This window comes from Chenopodium quinoa, unplaced genomic scaffold (assembly GCF_001683475.1).
Source record: "Chenopodium quinoa cultivar QQ74 unplaced genomic scaffold, ASM168347v1, whole genome shotgun sequence".
NCBI lineage: Eukaryota > Viridiplantae > Streptophyta > Magnoliopsida > Caryophyllales > Amaranthaceae > Chenopodium > Chenopodium quinoa.
Window position 1 is genome coordinate 6,581,882 of NW_018744704.1, and position 18,992 is coordinate 6,600,873.

At 35.8% G+C, this 18,992-nt stretch overlaps 1 protein-coding gene and 1 long non-coding RNA gene across 2 annotated transcripts; both read left to right on the forward strand.

Annotated features, from left to right (window-relative positions):
• The first annotated feature begins 585 nt into the window (after nucleotides 1-585).
• On the forward strand, nucleotides 586-3,605 carry LOC110702976. The gene is made up of 5 exons (XR_002507642.1): nucleotides 586-784; nucleotides 2,471-2,530; nucleotides 3,114-3,178; nucleotides 3,283-3,435; nucleotides 3,514-3,605. It is a non-coding gene; the product is annotated as an uncharacterized LOC110702976 (long non-coding RNA).
• Nucleotides 3,606-3,919: 314 nt separating this feature from the next.
• LOC110703025 (protein NUCLEAR FUSION DEFECTIVE 2-like) lies at nucleotides 3,920-4,833 on the forward strand. The gene is made up of 2 exons (XM_021880782.1): nucleotides 3,920-4,265; nucleotides 4,700-4,833. Exons 1-2 carry the CDS (start codon nucleotides 3,920-3,922, stop codon nucleotides 4,831-4,833), a joined length of 480 nt encoding a protein of 159 aa, XP_021736474.1.
• The last annotated feature ends 14,159 nt before the right edge of the window (nucleotides 4,834-18,992 follow it).

The following is an 18,992-nucleotide window of genomic DNA, read 5'->3' on the forward strand; positions in this document are numbered from 1 at the left end:
ATTTGGTAATTTTTGTATTTTAATTATCTTCCTCAATTCTATTATTTTTCTTAATTCTTATTTTTCATCTCCTAAATATTTGATCATCTTATTTCCCTACCTTAAATCATTCTTGATTATGCCCCAAGCAAAGTCATTTACCATTTAATATTTCATGACTACATACTTACCTTATTTCTTCATTAATTAATCACCATAACCTAGACTTTCCATAATTCTTTAACTCTTTTACTAGTAGAAAAAATGAAAAAGACACCCCTTTCGCACCGGTTCTTAAAAACCGGTGGAAAAAAAAATTGGGCGGGATTTGGATAATTACTTTTCGCACCGGTTCCTTATAAACCGGTTCTAAATCTTGGTTTTCGCACCGGTTTGAATCGGTGCTAAATGTTTTTATTAAAAAAAAAAAAGAGGGAAAGAAGGATTTCGCATCGGTTCAGACCAAACCGGTGGGAAAATTCATTTACAACCGGTTTCGAACCGGTGCTGTAAATTAAACAAAAAAACCACTTAATCGTGAAATTCGATCTTCTTCTTCCTTCAATTCAGTTTTCATTCCCCTTCTAGCTTTTCCACATTCAATTCGCACCCCCCTCGTTGTCGCCTACCTTCCCTATAGCTATACGTCCTCCATCGAAGCGCATTCTGGGCTTTCTCACCTCCATTGCCGCAACTCGTCTCTTTCTCTCCATAGCTCTCCTCCATTGAAGCGCATTCTGCTGAGCTTTCTCACCTCCATTGAAGCGCATTCTGAGCTTTCCAACTCTATTGTAGCAGCTTCGAGGTAAGATTTATTTCGTGGTCTTCCTAATCTATTGAATTCCTTTGCAATCTAGGGTTAGTCGTTGATTTAGGGTTTTCTGTTCTTTGTGGTTTGCTGTTGTGACTTTAATTTCGAGTTGTGCATTCAACAATAGTAAATTGTTTTAGGGTTTTGATTGTTGCTGTTGTTTATGAACTTGATGGTTCTCGTTTGGGCATTTGTTTATGAACTTGATGGTTCTCCATTGCTGGGTTCCTCAGCTTTCTGATTTGGCGCTCAGCATATCTAACGCGTGTACTTAGCTGGAGAAACAGATTCTATGTTGCTGTAAACTGGGCAACCACTCTAGTTTTTGGCAGGGATATTTCAAAGATAGGAAACTGAAGATATTAGCTTCAAATATTGCTGTTGTTGTCCCTATTGCATTGAGGTCCTTTTACTTGTAGTTTGTGCTAAAACTTTGGACGTTATTTGATTTGTTGTAATAAAATTTTGCGAAACTGAATACTTCTATATATGATACTGATATTATGATAGAATTACAGTATTAATCAAACAGATCAAGGTCTTTTGAACTAATTAAGTGCGAAATACAAAAACTGATTAGTACTCCGATTTATGTAGTTTCTCAATCTTATATGGCATCTAAATGAGAATGTGCTGATCTTGGTAAAATTGCAAGAAATGAGATGAAATTGTGCAAAGCTGTTGTGGTGTAATATTGGATAAAATTGCAAGGAATGAGATGCAATTGTGCAAAGCTGTTGTGGTGTAACTAATTTCAAGAATTTATGTTAGGTAGAAAGTTTGTTCTTATTAAACTAATTTCAAAGTTGCTTGTAAGAGTTGTAACAAGATTGTTTCGTATTAGATCAAGATATTTAAGAGTTTACTGAGCTTAGAAGAATTATGTGAGAAAGATAGTCTTCAAAAACAAAGTTAAAGCATTTGTGATGGTAAGGGTTTAGAGGAAGAAGTGACTACTGCCACACTCAATGCTACTTGTGCAGCACAAAGATTAACCATAGTTAGGCTTTCCAAAGGTAAATTGCACAAGAGCTCACTGTGTTGAAGGCTTGAAGCCCAGATTACCATTAATATGGTTTCATAAACTTCAATGTGCTCTATTTTTTCTTCTCTCAAAATTGATTTGGAGCTAAAAAGTTATAACAATATTCATGTGAATAATGCTCTTGGTAGTTAGACCTTTTTTCTGAAAAAGAAGAATCCCCTTCTGCATTTGCATGATTACTAAATTTTTTCATGCATATAGTTATTCTGAACAAATTTTGACAGCCGAAATGCATATACTAAAGACTATTGTATCGTTTTAATATCTTCTAAAAGTATCTTTGCTAACTCGGTAAGTAGTAGTATACCCTCTATGGCTATTGCCATCTCTAATCAGGAAAAGCTTTAGATAAATTAGTACTTGATTCTTGTATGGATTAGATTTCCTTCATGGTATTTCTTCCTTCGATATCTCGTTTTTATGGTAATTCATCCTTCGTAAGCAATAGTATACCCTATATCATACATCTATACAAGCTTTAAACGTTACACAAAGTCATGCTCAGCTTTAAGTTTGGTTAATCCCTGGCTAGAAGGTCCCTCTAACTTTTATTTTTCCTTACTTTATATAGAGTACTTCGTATACAATATAAAAATATAATCATTTGAGCTAATCTATTACATGATCTTTTGCAGTGATAAATATACGAGCATATGCATCCTGGGATAGCTTCTCTCATTATCCGGTTTGGCAAGGTATTGTTGCCTGCAGTAATGGCAAATGATCAAAATTTCAATTACTTTTAAAAATCTTAAATGAACAAATAGTTTGAAATTATGATGATACTTCTTCTTGCATTAGAAAGTAAATTTAATTGCTTGGAAACTCATGATTATGAATATTCACACCTCTTTATATATCAGTTCACCGTTCTCTTCAATTCATTGCTCTTCTTGCTCGTCTTCCAAATAGCTTCCCAGAAAATTGAATAGTTGCCAGCTCCATCCTATGAGCTAATTTAGCTAGCCATAAGGGTATAAATAACTGATTCCAATGTATTATCAGGTTAATAGTCTTTAGAATTAGTATAAATAGAGTGAGGGGAGAAAGGAGAAAGAGGCAGAAAATTTGGAATCAACAATTCACTTCAGGCAACAATTAACTGAATCAACTTATTCCCCATTTTGCTGTCTGGCACTTACAGCAGATATGGTCGACTTCATATCTTTTTATCAGTTTACTCAACATTTAATTCTGTGATGATAGTTATACCATCTAATATGCTATAGTTCAATTTGGAGTTGTATGTTCATGTCAGTTGATGTTTTCTCTGACCAGGAAAGAAGCAAATGAATTGATAAAACTTGTCAGGTCTCGTGTAGTGGACAACAATGGAACTTTTGGTAAATTGCTTTGCAAGATTTTGATCCTGATATTGACAGCAATGTCTACGTAATTGCTTGATACAATTGTTTTGTTTTTTTTTTTCCTGAATTTTTTCCTCTAGGTGAAACTACTCCAAATATGCAGAAATCAGCAATTATGGAAGCTAGGAAATGATAAGATTTTCAAGTGTGACCGATCCCTCTCTACTCGGGGAAGCAGGGGAGCTTGAAATACGCATCAAACCTGATCCAGATAATGGGACCATCACGATTAGGTATGCATTCATTCCGTCGATATGCTGTAATTTCATTAATTATCGAATTCTGAGTTTGTATGTATCTCAATCTTTAAGGATACTGGTAATTAGAATGACAAAAGAGGAGCTTGTTGATTGTTTGGGAACTATTGCACAGAGTGGCACTTCCAAGTTCTTAAAAGCTTTGAAGGTACTCGAAACCTTTCTTGTGATATAGTCGTATGTTTTAATTAAAGTAGTCTTGTTTTTTCTAGAAACAATCTGAGCTTGTCAGTGTAAGGTTTTTTGAATTGAGAAGAGAATATGTGATGATTGATAAGAAACTGATGGGATGAACCCTCAATCATCAATAATTGTATGCTAGCTCAAAAATGTGTACTCTGTTGTCATTTGAGTTTTCTTTCTATATGATTAGTTCCATATTGTTCATGGAATAGTTATAGTGGTTGAATTCTTTTATTTCAGCTATACTTTTCATCGCATTGATCTTCTTCGACGTGCAATGACCCATGCTTCATTTTCTGAGGAGAACAACCGAGCACTAAGCATTCTAGGCACGAGCATCATAGAAACATTTGTGTCCTTTAGGTATCTTCTAAATGATATGGATATTTATTCAAAAACTCTGAATCGTGTGATAGCAGAGGCATGTAATGTGGAGTCCTCATGTCCTGTGGATGGGATGAGGTTGGGATTGCACAAAATAGTCAGAGTCTCTCACAATACCAACTGTACCACTCCTGCCATAGTCTGTGGTGCTTTCCGTGCAATATTTTCTGTTGTTGCTCTCGACTCTGGAAAGTCAGATGATGCTTCAAAAGTGTCCTGGAATGTCCATACTCGTACAGGTGAAATGGCTGCTGCATTTTAGGTAAACCTCAGAACTAGTGGTGACTGCATCCTACTATGAACTCATGTTATATGAATTCTTTGTTAGGGTGATGGTGTTTATATATCGTATTAACTTTATGTATGCTCTAGAACTAGAATGGCTCAATAACTGTGCTACATATATGTATTGCTCCTAGGGAGGGGATAACAGAGTTTATCAATGGTTGTTAATAAAAGTATGGTTGTTTTATATGTGGATCCAAGTTTGCGTTTTATTATAGATTGCAGAAAGCCGATCAATGTCGATGTCAGAATCGTTTGTGATCTTTGAGTGAAAAATTTATTGTGATCATCCTGCATGTCACCTTGAAAATGACACTTTAGATTCAGAGAACTGCCAAGACGGCCCTTGTTGTCAGTTGTATGTTGAGATCTGTTGGGTTTATTTCAGTCTGTCTCCAGGTTGGTGGTGAACCAGGAAACAGGCCATTCACCATTAGAAAAGTACAATACAGCATTACAGCTCAATGTTGCAAGCTTGCCGAACTTAATTCCTTTAAGCTGAACAAGTCTAGTAGTGACTAAATCCTGTTTCTGCCTTTTCATGTCTATGTTCATGCACATGATCAGCACTAAATTTATAATGACTTATCGGGTTTCTGTGATTCGCTTGCATCTTGGAAATGATCTAGCTAACTTTAACTAGTATTATAAAATGAAGCTAATCAATCTTACAAGACTTGATTCTCATTTCATGTGACCAAAAGATTCATTATTAAATTATTATCTGTTCCAAGTGGCCTGAATTTCAGGTTTTTAGTACTTTATTCTTGTTTTTTTAGTTACAAAAATGAAAGAAAGATTATGAAAAATGTGGGTGAGAAATTTGTCTTATTGATAAAGCCACTTGGAAAATGAGGCTTGAGATTTGGTATGAACTGGAAATATCTTTGGCTCGCAAGAAAGACAGACACCCTAAAGTCAGCTGTATAATGTACTTGTCCCCCCCACCTTTAGTTTAGTTGCCGAACCCTCTTTCATTTCTTTATGGGATTTTGTTTCTCATTTGTGCTATAACTGTGCATTTTGTAATCTATTATCTTGGGTGGTTTGAGGAAAAAGGAAAGCAATACCCTACCCCTGCGCATCTGTTAAAGAAAAACTGACATTTAATTCCCACCTCTCCAGTATTACAGAATTACAGATGAATACTCTATTTTCCTTATCAGAGGAAGGAATGATTACTATGGAAAATTGTTCCAAAAGCAACTTTGATGACTTGGAAACTGATCCTTTTATGTGGAAGTTTTGTATATACCTTATTCCTAAAATCACTTGTTCCATTGAAGAGCTTCTCAAATATATGTGGCGTGCTTTTTCTTGCTGATTGACTAAGATTTTGGCCTTCAGGTACCATTATGACCATATCGAAGGATAGGGTGAAGCCATCTCCTATGCCAGACAGCTGCTGGAAGCTCTCTGAGATTTTTGCCACTGGAATTGTCATTGGCAGTTCTTGGCAATGATGACGGTGATATGTTTCTGGGCAGCATATGAGGCTGATTTCTTTCCGGTATGTGGTTGTGCTTTAACTAAACATAGTGTTGAATTTCTACTTTTTCTCTTATAATTTTATATTTGTGTAGTTGCATGTTGTATCCACATTTCTGCATTGATTTTTCATAGCTCACTAAGTTGACTAAGTTTCCTGGCCATTCTGCAGAGAATGTTTGGGGTTTCACACTTAAACAGACAATCAGCTACTACTGAAAGTGCTACTACTTAAACAGACAATCAGCTGCTGTAAGTGTACCCTACTGTAATTTACTCCTACATATGTAGTGTGTTTGTTCTGATTCTTTTTCGTGGTTCTGCATGTTGATTCAGGCAGAAGTACAAACCAGCAATGGCAGCAGCAGCACACAACCAGCAGCATAACCAAAGCAGCAGCAACAGTACAACAGCAACACCACAAGAGAAAAACAAACAGATTTTATTTTATTTTATTGGACGAAAATTGTAATATTACGTCTTTTTTTTAATGAAAATATGTAATTTTATATATATGTTAGTGTTTATATATCAATTTAAGTGAAAAAAGCAAAAAAATTTCTTTAATTTTTTTATTTTTTTTGGGCATTTTTGGCACCGGTTTTGGAAAGAACCGGTGCTAAAAGTTTTTTAAAAAATTCTTTTTGGGGACTTTTGGCACCGGTTCTAACACAAAACCGGTGCGAAAAGTGTGTGTTTATCATTCGCTGGAAAGTGGCCGGGGCATTCTTAAGACCAAACGGCATGACCGTGTAACAGTATAACCCCTGATCAGCGACGAAAGCCGTCTTCTCCCGATCTTTCTCCCATAAAGGAATTTGATGGAAACCAGAGTAGGCGTCCATAAAGCTCATCAAAGCATGGCCGGCTGTTGAGTCGACCAGGTTATCAATTTTAGGCAGAGGGTAACTGTCTTTGGGGCACGCCTTGTTTAAGTCTGTGTAGTCTACACACATTCGCCAGATGCCATTCGGCTTTTTAACAAGCACCACATTTGCAACCCAGTCTGGGAAGTAACATTGCCGAATGAACCCTGCATCAAGTAATTTTTTAACTTCGGTGGCTGCCGCCTGACTTCTTTCTTCGCCATGGTTCCGCTTCTTCTGTCGTACCGGCTTCTTTTTCGGATCCACGGCCAGTTTATGTACCGCCTGTATTTAGCACCGGTTTTCATCCAGAACCGGTGCCAAAAGTCTGATTTCGCACCGGTTTTGAACCGGTGCGAAATGTCTAGGGTTTTAGCACCCCCTCAAATCAGGACCGGTTCAAAACCGGTGCTAAATGGGGGTTTTGAATCGGTGCGGATTACGTGTTTTCGCCTACAAGTAATTTCCTTAAAGCATTTACCATAATTCTTCCTACATTCTCCTACCATAATTCTTGCATGAGCTAGCCTATAAATACCCCCTCATATTCTTCACACCAAAACCCAATTCTCTTCTTCTCTCTTATTCTTCTTTTCCCTAAACCTTTTCATACTTTTCTTTCTACTCTTTTCATACATAATCAGCCCGTATACATTAGAAGCTAATTTTCGGGTACTTCGTATTGGTTTTGGGGTTTTTCTATTTCACAAAAAATTGTTCCTCTTGAAAAATCCTTGAGGTTAGGTTCATGAATCACCCAATTCGGGGTTATATCGAAGGAGTTATGGCCTCTGCAAGTTCTCCCTATTCTTTCCAACACAAATTCAATTCTCTTTAATCCTATTCCCTTATTTTCTTCATGGTTATTTTTCTAAAATATAAATACTTATTTTATATTAAAGTATTATTTTTAAAAAGAGTTTTATACTCCATGAACATTAGATTTGGGTTTATGTTTAAAGATGTTGTGATAACCTTATGGTTATGTTAATTGCAAGGTGTATTCGTGATTGAACTTTGAAAGTGCGAAATGTTGATTGAGATTCGGAATAAAGGTACGTTTAGGTGGCTAGATACCTTCAAAAGTGATTGGTTTGAATAGCATGTTTTATATGATAATTTTAGCATCAAACTGACCAATAGGTCTCTGATAACCAAACAGCTTGAGAACTTGCATCCACACATTTTTACTATAAGCACAGTTAAAGAACAGATGTTGAACAATTTCCAAGTTCTGATTGCAGAGAAAGCAGACAGGGTCACATTGTATATTCCACTTTTGAAGCCTATCTTTAGTCACAAGTCTGTTCCTAACTGCAAGCCAAGTAATGAATAGACTCTTTGGAGAAGCAAGATTATTGCAAATGATCCTTCTCTAGGGAACCTTAGAAGCCTAAGTAGTGATGGCCTGGTATATTTTCTTAATCTTGACCTTACTTGCACTACAGTACCCCAATTACCAATACCATCAATTATAGCTCTACACTTCAGGATTTTTGTAAGCACCCAGGAGCACTTCTTAGGAGCAGACATGCCCCACCAAGGCTTATCCTTAAAATAGTAAATATGAACCCATTTCACCCAAAGACTGTCAGCTTGTGAGCCAGATCCCAGAGAAGTTTTGTGATAGCTGCAAGATTCCATTCAGGAAGAGAAATCAAACTCCAACCACCACTCACTTTAGGAAGACAAACTTGGGACCAAGACACCAGGGATTTCTTATAAGGGTTAGCTTTCCCAGTCCACGGAAACACCCTAAATTTGGATTCAATTTCCTTCAAAATCTTCTTAGGGAGAACAAAAATGTGAGCCCAATAGGTTGGAACACCAAAAAGAACACTTTTAATAAGCTACAACCTACTAGCATAAGACAGATTTCTTGCATTCCACCCATTAATCCTGGCAGTCACTTTGTCAATCAAAGGTTTGCATTGAGCAGTAGTTAACTTCTTAGAAGAAAGAGGAACTCGAAGATATATAAAGGGGATTGATCCAGGAGCAACCCCAATCAAGGCCTTGAGAGTAGCTTGCTCATCATCAGAGAGACCTCCAAAGTAGACTTCACTCTTATCCGGATTAGCAGAAAGCCCTTAAGCTTCAGAGAACTTAGTGAAAGCCTGGAAAAAAAGAGAAACAAAACCAGCATCTGCCCTAGAAAACATCAGAAGATCATCAGCAAACATGAGGTGAGTTAATTTCATTTTCTCACATCTAGGATGATAGTTAAAGTCAGGGTTCTGGTGCAGCTTAAATAAACATCTAGAGGGCACTCCACTCCAATTGCAAAGAGGAAGGGTGACATAGGATCTCCCTGTCTAAGGTCCTTCTTTGGTTGAAAAAGGCATAGTAGGAGCACCATTAACCATAATTGAAAAGGAAATAGTAGAAATACATCCCATAATCTAAGCAATAAATTGACTAGGAAAGCTGAGTTCAGCCATAACAGATTCTAGGAAACCCCATTCAACTAAGTCATATGCCTTTTTTAAGTCAATTTTCAGCATGCATCTAGGGGTGATATGCTTATGACCGTATCCCTTAATCAATTCTGATGCAAGAAGGATATTATCCCCAATATGCTTACCAGGGATAAACCCAGCTTGAGAATCATCAATAATCTCATGGAGAACTAAAGCAAGCTTTGCTGGTAAAATTTTAGAAAAAAACTTATAAAGCACTGTACAACAAGCAATGGGCCTAAATTCCCTAGCATATGAAGGATTTTGCACCTTAGGAACTAAAGTAATTGTAGTGCAGTTCCATTGCTTTAACAATTTACTAGTGCTAAAAAAACTCCAAATCACCTTCATATACATCATTCTTCACAATGCTCCAAGTTTTCTTAAAGAAAAGGAGTTAAAGCCATCAATACTAGAAGCTTTTGTATTATCATTTCCCTTAAGAGCCATATCAATTTCTACAGCCGCGCCCGTGGCGGCCTGGGCTGCCGAGCTGCTGGCTGTGCTGCTCTTTGTTGCTAACTTCAGCTGCTTGAGGTGATGCTCGGGGTGCTCGGAGGGTTCTTGCCTTAAGTGCTACAATTGCTCAACTTCTTCGCTTCGTTCTTAGCTTCAAGCTTCTTCTATTGAACTTTCTTGCCTTCTCTCGGGTCATAAGCATTGAAGAAAGTGTGAAGCACCTACACAAATAGACCAAGAGAGAAAAGAGTGAAAGAACACATAGAAAAACACGCAAATCAAGCTAGAAACCGAGGAAAAAGCATAATATTCACAACTAAGGCCTAAAACTATAAACTAAGACAAAGATAACTAAAACAAGACTAAAAGGAACATAAATAACAAAGAAACAACGAAATAAACCTAAAACTAAGGGAGAAAAATGCCCTAAAATGTGTCATAAAATGACACTTATCAGCTGCTACCGGAGCGATTGGTGAGGATTGGCAGATATATAGTTATCCCGACCGTCCATACGCGGAGGTGTTGCTTCCTCGGCTAGCTGCGCCACCCTACTACGAGGAGGAGGTTTGTCATTTTCAACTATCTAGTTCATTTTTTTGGTAGCCCCCAACGGTGTCGTACCGTTTTATTTTAATTGTTGCTGGAGTCGGAGGAGATCGCAGAGTTTGTACCTCCGCGGATGTCCATCACTTTTCAAGGGACCTATGGACCTGTTGAGGAGCTGATTCCTTTAGCCCCAAAGGAGTGGTTATTAGTATCCCAGTCTATTCCTTGTCACAAGACTTGGGTGAGCTCCCACTCTTCTACTTATTTGGTGTACATATTTTATGTTTTGCTGACTTTGTCTCTTTTGCAGTTCTCTCGCGAGGTGGTGATGAAGATGGCAGCGGCCATGGATGCCTTCCGGTACCAGCTGGTGAGATGGAGTCACCGAGCGTCGTGTCGACGTACTGATGGCGTTGTGTCGGTATGTCTTTGTGCATTTGCTTTTATTTGTTCATTCTTGCTTTTATATGCCTGACATGTTTTGTTATTTTTATTTCAGCTTGCTCCTCATCTACGTACTCGTTTGAGGCCAGAGAGCTCGAGGGAGCAAAGGGGATCAAGGCGTCGTCATACCTCTTTCGAGATTCCTGGTAGAGAGGAGACGCGCAGCCACGCAATGGTTGAGGATGAGAGCAGCTCATCGTCAGGGGATGTGAGGCCACCTGGTTATGTTACTCCTGTGTTTTTTCCTCATGAGTCCCTGAGTGTTTTTAGAGCTGTTCCATCATCTCGGCCCGGTGGTGGGACGTACGAGGTAAGCTCGTCATCGCAGCAGCCAGAGCCTACTCCTTTTGTTTGTGGGAGTTTTTCAGTATGGGCCACATGGAGGTACTCAGTGGACTGGTCTTACGATCACGATCCCGACGACTAGTGGTGCTAATACTAAGGAAGCATTGACTCCACGCGGCTCACAATTCTATGATACTTTTGGAATCTCTTGGGATTTGCGTCCTCCAGTGCCATAGCTGTTCCTGCATGTATCTGTTGGACTTTCCAGGACTTTGCTCGTACATTGTATATTTTATTGACTCTTTTATTAGACTTATGTGTACGCAATAGACTTTTATGTACATTTTTAGTCTTATTTATTTTCTTTGCATTTATTTATGTGCATGTGTGTGATTTTGTGAAAATTTGAAATTTTTGCGCAAAAATTCCGTCATTTTTATTATCATTGGAGGGTATTCGACTTTCTCACAAAAAAGAAAAAATGAAAAAAGGAAAAAGAAGAAAGTAAGTTTAATTGGAATTCCTTAAAAAGAAATTCCCTAAATGAATCAGGATTTTAGCGAAAAAGGGTTGAATATTTGTGGGAAAGGATGAAATAATGAAGTTAAAAGGGTTAAGATTAACCGAAATCGAAAAAAATTAAAGTACAAATCCGAGTCAAAGTCAAATCAATAAGACGCATTTTATATCGCCAGGGCTGGAATTATCGCGACGCGATATTTCTATTGCGGTGCGATGGATCTGGGAAAACCGAGTCCGAACAAGACTTGATTTCTGCTTTGATTTTTCTTATAAAAAGCTCCCAAATACACCATAGTCAGCATTATTCGAGTCATTAGCTTCTAAATCTTCCCTTCACATTAAATTAGTAATCATGTCTAGGAATTTTTATGACACAACCCGTGAGTGGTGTCGGTCCTTGACTGCTAAGGAGAGAAAAGGGATTGACTTTCTTGATATGGGGGGTTTATTTGGCGTTAAAGGGGTAGATCTTGATAATGAATTTATTCATGCCGCCATAGAATAATAGGTCCCCAACTCCCATTGCTTTAGGCTAGGTAATGATGAAATTATCCCCCTACCGGAAGAATTTGGTGTTATTCTTGGTTTTCCCTCCGTAGACCTTGCAGTGATTCCCACGGTGTGTGAATATTACTAAAAGATTTTGAGCATTATTGTAATATGAGGGAAAATGATTTAAAAACTGTAGTTGATGGTAGTGAAGTTCATCTAAGAAAATTTGCATCTTTTTATTTTAATAGACCTAAGTCCGACTCATTCCACATATATAAAAGAAGAGCTTTCCTTTATTGTATGTTTAACCAATTTCTGTTTAATAGTGGTAGTATGCATGTGGGGAAAGCTATTTTAGCATTTGTGATGGAACAAATTGACGTTGGGAGAAGCCTAATGCCATTAATTGTTGGAGAAACTATGATAAGTCTAGATGAAGTAAAGAAAAATCCCAAAGCGCCTCTTCGAGGATCTCCAATATTATTTAAGGTAGAAAATTAATAATTTTAATTACAGAAATAAAAAATATTTAATTTTGTAAAGTAATAACAATTTGTCTCTATTTTTGCAGATTTGGCTGATGGAAAGACTTGAATTTATTAGTCCTCCTGACAATATTGAGAAGTATACTCCTAACTGCCTTGTGAGGAGGAAGAAGCGATTTTCTTTGAAGATGGGACGCCGGGAGTGCAATAGAATCTTTGAAACACGCGACTTCTCTATCAAGTGGATTATTCCTTGGTGGAGAATTGAGTAGACGGTTGGAGTCAACAGTCAACCCTTCTGTCATATCCCAAGCTTGTCAAGGTTGACCTTTTACTACCCTTCTAGGGTAAGGAGACAATATGGTCTTGCTCAAACTATTCCTTCTGGAGATCTTCGTCGACCATATGAGTACCCTGTGTCGCAAAATGTTGAAAGATTTGATGACTACTGGTGTGCTAGACCCTTATGGAGTGTTGTCTCTAATAGAGTTCCTCCTCCTTTTTCTAGGGAATTTAAACAATGGTTTCTTTGGTCGAAACCAAAAGGATAAGAACAAGTTTTGAAGCACCAGCTCTAAGGGTGCAGAGAAGACTAACTGTTTCTTCTAAGGTTTTAGTTAGGTCATCTAACGGTTCCCTATTGGTAAAGGAGCTAGAAGATGACGAAGATACATACAAGAATTGGAAGAGAGCTATGAAGGAGAAGAGGGATTAGAGCATTGCTTTACTTTCAATTTGTTAGACAATATTTTAATTTCAAGTTAATTTTATTTTCTAGCTTTTTAGTTCATCAATAATGTAATTTTATTTTATTCCAATTATTAATGTAAATTTTTCGCTTTTAATTAAATTAACTCTTAGTCTTCAATTATCTCTTTTTTGAACACGATTATAAGCAATGGAAACAACTTGAGTATTTACAGAAGTCGAAAAATCCCCGAAATAAGCCGAAACCTTCGCAATTAATCGCAGTTTTGAGACAGTGAAAACTCGACTCTATCGCGGAGTGATATTCCCATCGCGGCGCGATATTGTTGGCGTAGCGCGATGGTGTTATCGCGGTGTGTTGATTGGTGGTGCGGCGCGTCCTTGGCACGACGCTTTGAATTTTGTTTGCTTTCAGTTAGGTACCCGAGTTACGGGAGTTGGATGAAATGGGTGATATGTCACGTGGTATCCCTCTGCTAATGTGCTTGCAGTTGGATTTGGAGCTTTCCTTTCAAATTCAAAGCTTCATCCAACGTTTCTTTGTTGATTATATACAAAATTTTGAATAATTCTTAAATTGGACTTCTCTTTTTGGGAATCTTGAATATCGATCCAATTGTTCGCCCCAATGAAATCTTAAAAAAATTGTTTAATTACATTTTCATGTAATTTGTTAATTTTTATGTAATTTGTTCAAAAGTGATTAGAATTTCGGAATTCAGAAAAGTTTTGAAACAAGAAGCGATTGCAATCATTTTTGGCTTGATGGGTAAAGCAAAATCTTCCATCGCCGTACAATAATTTTATCGCGGCACGATGGATTCTGACGCGGTGCGTTGGTTTCTAATTTGCTGCGATGTTTGATTTTTGGGATGCCAAGTTGAAGTATTGTCGTAAAGAGGCGGGATTTTGAAAATTTAAAGTGGTCGCACCCTTTAAAAGGGTTTCCAACGTATACTTGGTAAGGAATCAGGACAAACGTAGCTCTCTTGAGTATAGAAATCAGTTAAATCATGGGTAGAACTTCTTGAGTTGGTCAAGATTTGTCATGTTCGAAAATTTGTTACCATTCATATCCGTTAGCTTAGCTGCTCCTCCAGATAGGATAGTTTTGACAATATATGGTCCAGACCAATTAGGCCTAAACTTGCCTCTTTGCTCTAGAACATTCTTTCTAAGTGCTTTTAACACCAAGTCTCCTTCCTTGATGTTTCTTGTCTTGACCTTTTTGTTGAAGTGTCTAGCCATGCGAGTTTGGTAACATTGGGCATAATGTAAGGCTTCTAGTCGCTTTTCATCGAGTAGAATTAGCTCTTCATATCGTGCTCTTTTCCATTCAACCTCATCAAGCTTACTTTCCAGTGCTATGCGTAAGGAAGGTATTTCTACCTCTACAGGTTGTACGACATCCATTCCATAGACTAGGGAGAATGGCATAGTTCTAGGACCTTGTAAACCATCCACGGGTGTGAAGGCTACACCCTATTCACGACCACGAAGATCGCTAACTTCATAGTGGTCCGGAACCATGACTTGATATTCAGGGATGATGATACGAATCCAACCTAAAAGAGATTGAACCCGCCCTAAATCGGTCTCTACTTAATTCTTATGATATTCATGTGCGCTTTCCGATTAACATACACACAACAAGTTAGCCCTAAACCTGTTTAATTTATGTTGGTTGATTATTAATGCACATATAAATCTATTATTAGCGATCACTTGAATTAAAATCATATTAAGACTAAAATAAAATTATTAATTATCTTATTAGGCGTGATTCAAGTACAAATTCACTTTATACCTGCAAGAAAGGGCGTGATCAAGCAATAACAATAAAGCAACATAATGAAGCAACAGAATAATTACTAACACAACAATCATCATAATAATAATAATATCCTCAAAGCATGATTAGCAAGATCCTAGGCATGATATTAAACGGATTAATAACAAACCCTAGCATGCAATGTCACTAAATAATAAAGATCAAAGCTTTAACCTAAATATGATACTAGAAACCAACATGATATTAGGAATATTAAATTAACACCCTAACATGATACTATAAATCATAAAGACATCCTAACATGATACTAGAATCATAAAGACATCCTAACATGATACTAAGAATTAATATAAACTTCTAAACATGATTTCTATATCAAAAGAATAATTAAGATAGTAGATTTACTCACTTTGATGCCTCGTATCTCTTTCTACCAAAATAATACACATGTTAGTAACTTCAAAAAGATATAAATCAAATAATTCAAATAAGAATTGAAATAGAGATTAGGGACAAAACCCTCAGAAATATCAACCTTTGACGTCGAAGTCGAAGGCAACTACGAGAAGGGATTAAAGTAGAAGTAAATGTTACTAGCTAGCAAAAACCTTTGCAAGAAATGTAAAGAAAAAACTAAAGTCAGGAGGTCTTACCCTGCCTTTCTTGGCCTCCTTGGCCTCAACGGCTGAAACACACGTAATAAGAGCCTATATATGTACCAATCTATTCTAATGCGTAAATTAAATCCTTATTCAGTGAAGTCTAAAAAGCACTTTAAGACAAGGAAAGATGACAAGCTTGATACATAATTAGACACCCGCAATAATACCTTAAACAAATTACAAGCCTTTGGCTAACTCAATGACTTTTTTTTCCATACATTTGCATAATATTATTTCACAAGATGTAGAAAGGACAATCAACCAAGAATTTCAAGAGACAACTAATTTGGTAAAAAAAAATATTCATCCTATTATTTTTAAAGTTTTAAGCATAATATTTATTCCCTAAAACAATACTTGTATATCTTCTCTTAATATGAAGTATATAAAGTACAAAATATGAAATACAACACGGATATTTTATGTGGAAAACCCTTCTTCAACAATAAGGGAAAAAAACCACTATCCTAATCACCAAGGAAGAAAAACTTAACCAATAATATTTAGAGAGCAATGATAAAACCAATACTAAATTATTAGGTACAAGGACAACTACGATTAGTATCCTTAATAATGGTACTTATAAACCTAAACAATTTCTCACCATCTATATTATATTTATTTCACATCATAACTACCTTACCATATTATTTAATGCACACATACAATACTCTTGTTATTCTTCTTCTGCTTTCCATTATTCTTCTCTCGATATAACCAAATCATGAATATGAATTTGGTTATCTTTCTTTTCCTTTTCCCTTTTCTCCTTTTCTTTCTCATGTTATATTTTGTTTTAGGGAGAGTAAACCAACATCATATTGAGTTCACTTTAAGAATAAATTTTTAATACTACCTCTGTTTCATATTATGTGCAACATTTACTAAAAATGGATGCTACACTTTATTTGCAACAAATGTTTTCTTTCCTTTTATTGATTGTCAATTCTCTCTATCTCTCTCCTCATCACATGTTTTTTATATTTCTCTCTCCATTAACCACTCACATACAAATTTTGTCTAAGAGTCCGTGTTGATGTTTTTGTTGCACATAATATGTAACGGAGGTATTATTTTCAATTGTAAGTTTCTTGATGTATAAATTAACATCTTATGCTAAAAATATACACAAGAAAAAAAGGAAACGACTTCTCTATAATGCATGTTGTCGAATAATTGAATCTTTTAAGTTTCATTGTTATAATCACTTACATTATAAGTGCAAGAAAAAACGGGTATTTTTCCAATAGAACTTAAGTATTTATATATGATTTTCCTTGGACTACCTACATGCCTTAATTATATGTTTGCAATAACATATTGTCATACTAGTTAAAGCTCTAACAACATTTTTTATGTTAAAATTACAGGTCATTTTTATAATTGCATCGGAGATCACCCCTGACACATGCCCTCTATTAACAAAAATAGCAATGAAGTTTGGACCCTTAGGATCTAGTATAGTAAACCTATTGATATCAAACCATCCATTATTTAGTTGAAGGGTTTCATTTGCAGTTGTTGGGGTTATGTTTTTAATCATCTTCACCTTATCTTTTTGCCTCACTAAAAGCCCAATATTTATGTTGGAGAAAAATAAAAAAGATGAAGCGAAAAGGATTCTCCAACGAATGAGTCGGAAAGATAATATTGAAGAGACATTGGATAAATTGGAGGATTTAGTAATTAGAAGCAAGACAACTTCTTCAATAACACTAATAAAACAGTTAAGCCGTCCACCACTCATCATCACCATTTTTATAGCCACCTTACCCATCTTTACTACCGTTGGCACGATCCAATTTTATGGTCCCATATTATTACAATCAGCCAACATCTCACAGCAAGCTACATACTTACCTCCCATATTCATAGTAGTAATACAAATATCCACTGGCCTCCTAAGCCTGGGCATGGTAAAGATATTTGGTAGAAAAAAGGTATTGTTGTTCTCCATCTCGTCAAGAATGATTTTGGAGGTAAATTTAATTTACTTTCCTTATGATGTTTCATTGAAATACTATTTAAATAAATGGATTTTAGCGTTTTCCAAATGTAAGCATCATATATCTACTAGTTCTGCAATATGATATATCTTATAACCTTAATGGTCGGAACTATTAATGAACGAACCGAATCATAGCGCATTTGTTATTTTTAAAATGGGAAATGACTAGCATCATCTCATTATATCTACCTTTATTTATTTTCATGTGATAAGTCATCATGAAGAAATCTTAATATTACGCAATTGTATAATGAAAAAATTTTCTTACTTGTCAAAAATTAATGTTATCTACAACTTTTTGCAGGTGATATTATGCATTGAATTTTACAAGAATTCTCACGTGTTAACATATTTTAACTTTTCACAATCTACGCTCATCATTGGAGGCATTTACGTGGCGATGGATTCATTTTTACAATTACCAGATGATTGGCTCAGTGGCGGATCTTATACTAAACTATATGGGGGGCCAAGTTATAAAATTTAATAAATTCTAATTAAAATTATAGATATATAACTATTTACAAAAAACAATAATCTGACCGGTGTCAAGTTTAAAAAAAATGACATCAATCGTCCTTACTTAACTATTATAGAGGCTTCCTTCCAAAAAAAAAAAAAAGAACAACTATTATAGAAGCTTGTTATATACAATTAAAATATGATAATTAAATAATAAATTACTATAAGAAAACAATATGCGAGTTTGATCTAAAATTTTACTTTATACAGCTTATATGGGCCAATAGATGCAAACAACATATCATGATACACGTACAATATATGTACAATATATGTACAAAAATAATATAATTATTAAAAAATACATACCATTTTGATTTGTAGTTGTTAAATTGTAAATAATAAAATAAATTTGTAATGATGTCATGATTCGAGCGTAAAAAATTAAGGTCTCGATAAAAAATAAATTTAAATATTAATTTTTCTTAATTAAGTAGTAAAAGTATCTATGTTATATTAGGTTTTAATTTCCATTTATTTGAACCAACTTGAAAAAGTTGTTGTATTTGTCACTAGCTTGACATAATATTTTTATCACGCTCGTCTAATAACTCTTATAAAATTAATAGAGGCCGAACCCTTATGAGCCCTAATGAAGAACCTCCCCTGGTTGACTAAAAGTATCATTCACAACAGATTCAAAAGAAATAGGATCCACACTTGCAATGGCACTAGGACCACTCCAAAACGCTATCTATTATTAGTTTGCAAGTTAAACAAAGCAATTTTCTTTTTATTTATTTTTTGGGATGTCATAGTTGGTTTATTCATAGTCTTCTTTGTACCAGAAACAACTAACATAAAAATTCTGACATAGTTAGCAAGGTTTGGAGTAGGCATTGGCTATGGAAGAGGTATGTTAGGACTAGTGACACATATGAGTAGATAGTGTTATATTACACTACACTATTGTAAACCTATGTCATGTGTAACTTTTCCA